At 37.3% G+C, this 5703-nt stretch overlaps 2 protein-coding genes across 2 annotated transcripts in view; one reads left to right on the top strand and one right to left on the bottom strand.

The window, feature by feature from the left end:
- LOC105169950 (probable histone H2B.1) overlaps nt 1–154 on the bottom strand; it is a 431-nt gene extending 277 nt beyond the window's left edge. Inside the window, exon 1 of the mRNA XM_020696772.1 lies at nt 53–154. Coding sequence (XP_020552431.1) covers nt 53–154 — 102 coding nt within the window. The remainder of the gene's footprint in view (nt 1–52) is intronic.
- On the top strand, nt 1128–5208 carry LOC105169949 (50S ribosomal protein L9, chloroplastic). The gene is made up of 7 exons (XM_011090498.2): nt 1128–1386; nt 1491–1618; nt 2099–2144; nt 2663–2760; nt 2842–2889; nt 3591–3776; nt 4910–5208. Exons 1-6 carry the CDS (start codon nt 1237–1239, stop codon nt 3709–3711), a joined length of 591 nt encoding a protein of 196 aa, XP_011088800.1. The 5' UTR covers nt 1128–1236; the 3' UTR covers nt 3712–3776; nt 4910–5208.

Raw genomic sequence — 5703 nt, 5'->3', positions numbered from 1 at the left:
TCTTCTTATCCCCGGCAGCGGCGCCACCGTCCTTAGGGAGCTTCTTGCCGGCTTTAGGCTTCTTCTCCGCCGCCGGGGCCTTCTCAGCCACCGTCGTTTTCTTCTCCTCCGCCGGCTTTTTCTCGGCCGGCTTCTTCTCTGCCTTGGGTGCCATTGTGATACGATTTACAGAGGATGGGAGTCAGAATCTTGAAAGTTGTTTTCGCTTTGGGTGTGGAGAGGATAATGGATGGAGGGAAGATGTGGAGAGAGAGAGGAATAAATAGACGAAAAGATGGGACGTGATTGGTCGGTTTAGACTGACACGGATTTTGGTTCTGCACGGTTGATTAGATAGTGGAGAATTTGGATGGTGCGATTTAGGGGATAGGCTGCATGTTTTTGATTGGTTAGAATTTAAAAGCACGGACCTCTAATCAGGTACGTTGGTTTAGGTAGAAATGGACGGATTAGATTGGGTTAAAGGAAAAGCGGGGTATTTTGTGCGTCGTTCAAATTTGGGGAAAACTCAAAAACTTGGCGCGTGGGAATTCGGGGTCTAAACAAAATCATATTTATTTTCAAATTATGATATTGGGTTGGGGACGATTTTTATTTTGTCAACAAACTCACCTCTAATAATATTTATAAATATATTTAAATGATTTAAACTATTATTTTAATACATAGATTTGCAATATAAATAATATTTTCATCATAATAATAACTTTAAATAATACATTTTTTAATTGAAAAAAACATAAAGTTTTATAGGGAGTAGAATGGGAGAGTGGATTGTAGAGGTGGCGAGTGAAGTGGTGTGGGTATGCAACAAATCTGAGGGGCATTAATGTAGTTGAGCGGATGAAACTCAAGGGGTCATCAACTTACTTTGTTTTCTTGGGGTGAGGGGAAACCTCAAACCAACCGCAACCCCAAACATCACCCAGTCACCACCTACCTACTGTCAAAACTCAATGAGAAAATATACTTTCAAATCGAAACCTACTCACCCAGCATAAAGGCCCTTAGGCCCACGTACTGTTGGAATTTGCCGGTCTGGGCTTAGAGTATTTGCATTAGTCCAATTCATATGGGCCCAAAATCCTGACTCTCTTTTGCTTCGTTGTAGCTTTTGCAAACTTCACGGATAAGATTATTTGAAGAAGTGGTGTTTTGGCACACTGGTGAGGGAAACTATCCATCGAGCAAAACTGCAAAGGATTTCATTGTGACGGGGAGGAAATTTGCGTGGCGATGGCTTCCACAAGTCTTTCATGGGCTTCATCTGCATGGCTTCAAAATCATAGCTTGACGAAGAAGACGAGTACAGAAACCACAAAAGCGACTGACAGAGCCTCAGCTTTCACACTTGTGGCTCAAAAGAAAGCCAAGAAAATACGTAAAGTATGCAAAATTTTGCTTCGCATGAAATGGGCTCTTATGAATTTCTTGAGAAATTTGAGTATCTTAACTGGGCTTTCCTTCTCCCTTGTGTCTGTGTCATTTAGGTTATATTGAAGGAGGATGTGTCAGCGTTGGGGAAAAAGGGGCAGCTGATGGATGTGAAAGCTGGGTATTTTAGGAATTATCTGCTGCCGATGGGCATAGCACAGATTGTGACTCCAGGACTTCTTAAGTAATTCTTTGGCATTCCTTCATTATAATTAGTACTAACATACTCTCAAGTGTGTTATTTTGGTGTTTTGTTGTTGTAATGCTTTTTCAATGTGTCTTTCTTGCTTCTGGTTGAAATTGATGAACTGGTTCTAGTTACACAGTTGTTTTGAGATCATTTCTGTGTTTATTGGCTTATGTTAAGGAGAAGGTACGAGATGGGAGAGAAAATGTTGCCCCTTTGAAATGACTGAATTACGATCGTTCAACTTCTATTGTTCGGCTGTTTCCTAACTACAGTGGAAATTAATTTTCGGCCCTTTGTTGTTCAGAAATTGTAAGAGAGGAGAGACTTTTTTGACTTGATGATGGCATAGTTCTGTTGTATCACACGCGGTGAATGATTCTCACCTATTTTTGATTTTGAACTGAACAAGGATAGGGGTTTGGCAGTTCTACATTCAGAATTCATGAAATTCATTGTTTTCTGATTCTTTGTCAGGGAAATGAAGATGGAAGAGGAGAGAATTGAGGCCGAGAAAAAACGAGTAATGAGTTGTGCACATTTTTAAATTATGCGTTAATTGTATATGTGGAAAAAAGTGGTGTTTTGATTTTGAAAAAGCCACATTATACTGGAATAGGGGCACATTATAGTTGATATTACCACAACATAAATGGGCTTGCTAGGTCCCAGGTGTACCGATGATTGTTGGCTTATTCATTTTACGTGCGTAACTTCGAAAATCTGCATCGTTATTTATACTTCCACCAGAATTATTGATTAACCATACAATTTACTGGTTGACATGCTCAAGGAAATGCAAAATACTAGTATAAACTATAAAACTTATAGTTTCCTCTTTGAAAGAAGCATTTCGTCAAGATATGTCTGTTTTTCCCGCTTAGTTAATATCGGTTCTCATATCCACTACTCGAATCAACTATTCAAAAGTCTTATTTTTATCATGATTTTCACTCAGTCAATTTAGTGGAGCAATATTTGAAACTTTCATGCAGTGGATATCATTTGAGCCTAGTTACTTTGTCTCATATTTGGCCTTAGGTAAAAGAAGAGGCACAACAGCTCGCTCGAATTTTTGAGACAGTTGGAGCTTTCAAGGTGAAGCGCAAGGGTGGGCAAGGAAAACAAATTTTTGGAACGTAAGTCTCATCGAAGTTCTGTTAAGCACAAAACTAATGTATTCTCTTGTTCCTGACACTGATACATACTCATAATGATAGTGTCACTCCTCAAGATCTGGCTGATATAATCAAGGCCCAGCTTCAGAGGTACTCTTTTCCCGGTTCATACTTACGCTATATACATGTCAAGGTCAAGTATGCTTAAATCACCAAAATGTTCAGTACTTCTTGAACATTTAATGATTTGTATAGTTCATAGTGCCTTTGTAAGTTTGTATGTTCTCATATTGCTGATCATCAATTTGATATGTTACTTTAAGTTCACTGCTAGTAGGTTATAAATAGTCAAAGATTGTGCCATTACTACTGATATCATAGACATTTAACCACAATTCCAGCACATATGGTTGTTGCCACAAAGTGCCATGATGCAGATTCAAAAAGTAATAAGTAATCAAAATCATCACCTCTATGAAAGTAGTCGTTGACCACTTAGAGTCAATCTATTGCATTCAATGTTGTAAGAGCATCGTTACCGAAGAAATTCATATATCTTTCAATGCTGTACATGGACGAGACATCACTTGGCTTTTATGAGGCTCACTGCCTCTACATGTTTCTGCCTGAAGGGACACCTGCAAACAACCCATTCACTTTCAATTAGATGAATTCTATACTTACCCACACAATCCTTCTGCATCAATTGTGAAAATACCGTTTCTGTTTGCTTGAGTTAAAAAATATGAATGACTTGATTTTGAAGGTTGCTTTGGCTCAGTTTCACGTGTAATTGTCAACCATGGTGCAATTCAGCTCTTTTCATAGTGTTTTCATGTTTACTTTTATAGGGATGTGGATAAAAGAATCATCTCTCTTCCAGAGATAAGAGAAACTGGAGAATATATTGCAGAGCTAAAGCTCCATCCTGATGTTACTGCTCGAGTAAGGTTGAACGTGTATGCTAACTAAGGACATGGACTTTCTAGAGCAACTCAAAACAGGCCCAAATTCTGTATCTTGGTGATTTTCTCAAGGTGCGTGCTTAATTGGTCATTCAAATCATTATTTGAGAAATTCAAAAAATTAAGCCACATTCTTGCACTCAAATCAGTGTGTTTCAGTATAGATCAGCAAAGAAGCATATCATATGTTCTGTTCAGTGTCTCATTCTTTCTCTTGTCGTTTCATATGTCTATAATGGTAAAAGAATGATTTGAATTCCTTTGCATCAACCCTACACCGTCACACTCTATTTTCCATGTATTATGAGTCTGATACAGCATCGAGGGTGAATAACTTTAAGAAAATTCGTATTTACTTTCTTTCATTTATTTATTTATTTAAATTAAGTTCCAGTTTCTAGATAATGTTTAGAATAAGTTTTGAGTCAGGCCCTCGATTGACCATGCCAACCGGAAGAATGCTTGCTCAGCCTCAGCCCTCTCATTTTGCTGGCCAGCTTAGATTATTACGAGTGGGTTTGCATTTAGGCTGTATATCCTTGAATATAATATCGGCAAGCCTGGCTTGATAGACTAATGCTGAATGAGGCTCAGCTTGACTAAACTACACAAATATATTAACTATAATAAAATTCTTTCTTAAAGAATATCAGAACATTAGTCATGTGATAGCATTTCATTCTTCAGTTAAAGTGTACTACATTTTACAGCCAAAAAAGGTTGATATTTATCTCTTTAAATGTTAAAAAAGTGTTTAAATTTGAGATTTAGGGGCAACTACTCTCATTCTTATACAATTAAAAGTTCCTTATGTTTATAAAGTGACGAGAACAACCTTCAACCTTCAAGCATATATAAATTTGCGAGTTGTGGAGGCAATTTGGGCAATCGAAAAGTTAGAAAATTAGTACCTAATACTTTATTTATCATGTTTTCTTGACTCTGTAGTAAAGTGTGAGATGGAATGCGAACCTCAATGATGAACTTAAGTGAATCAAGAAGAGGCTTCATATATGTGGGCAACCAAGCCTGTATTATTATGAGCTTGCACCACACAAACTCGAACCCTCAGATCAATTTGCAGCCCTTAGCTTTATTTCTTGGCTTTGGTTCTTGATTACGTTAACCCATAGTAAGACTGTATTATCATTTGACTTTTATTTGCACTCAAGTTTTATGTTATTTATTTGTTTACTCTAATGTAGGATTTCGTCAAACAAATGTTGATTTTTGCATCCGAAGGAGGGCTTCATATCTGTAAGTTCAAGATTTAATGTACTTAGTTATGAAACTAGAATTGTTCATCCAGTCATCCTAGGCCCTGGCTTATTTTATTTGTTGTATTTTAGTACTTGTGTTTTTGAGATCTATTAGCATCTGGGAAAAATATTTAATCTATTTGTATCTCCTATTGCGACCTGTCCCAACTGAATGATTTGTGTAAGTAGCAACTTCCCTGAAAACGGACTATCTAATAAACCACGCATCATTTTGCAGTCCTAAATTCAAAACTCAGTGGAGTCAATCATATGCAGTTTCTGATCTCTGAGTGATTGTTTTCTCTTTCAAGCAATCTTCTTTTCTTTTGTTTTCTTTATGACTGTAATTCGTAGGATTGCTTGGTTCTGATTCTGGGATGACCCCTTTTCTTATTGAACGAGTAGCTGTATGCAAACAGAAGTAATGTTACATTTGCTGTTGTCCCATTACTCGTTTTGATTCTAATGACCCCGTCTTTTACTACGAATGAATAGCTGCACACTAATAGTAGTAAAATTCGATAGACATTTTTGTTAGCCGAAAGCGGATATATGAACCAGAAGATGGATAAAGAATGGATAAAAAATGGTGCCAGAGTCTGATTTGTATCAGCAGAAAAGGGTAAAAGAAGAAAGGAAGTTGGTGTTCCTTAAGAGTGGAATTTCATTAAGTTTACTCAGTAAGCTTATGGGGCGTCTTTCATATATTGCTAAGTAGGGATGCTCACAGTGCTGTTTGA

This window comes from Sesamum indicum, linkage group LG9, assembly GCF_000512975.1.
Source record: "Sesamum indicum cultivar Zhongzhi No. 13 linkage group LG9, S_indicum_v1.0, whole genome shotgun sequence".
Classification (NCBI taxonomy): Eukaryota; Viridiplantae; Streptophyta; class Magnoliopsida; order Lamiales; family Pedaliaceae; genus Sesamum; species Sesamum indicum.
This window is presented reverse-complemented; position numbering and strand designations above follow the sequence as displayed.

Excerpts from the sequence above, each read along its gene's own strand:
- LOC105169949 (XM_011090498.2), top strand. The coding sequence starts at position 1,237 with ATGGCTTCCACAAGTCTTTCATGGGCTTCATCTGCATGGCTTCAAAAT. Across the intron at positions 1,619-2,098 it reads GTGACTCCAGGACTTCTTAA|GGAAATGAAGATGGAAGAGG; the intron begins GTAATTCTTTGG and ends ATTCTTTGTCAG. Across the intron at positions 2,761-2,841 it reads GGAAAACAAATTTTTGGAAC|TGTCACTCCTCAAGATCTGG; the intron begins GTAAGTCTCATC and ends TCATAATGATAG.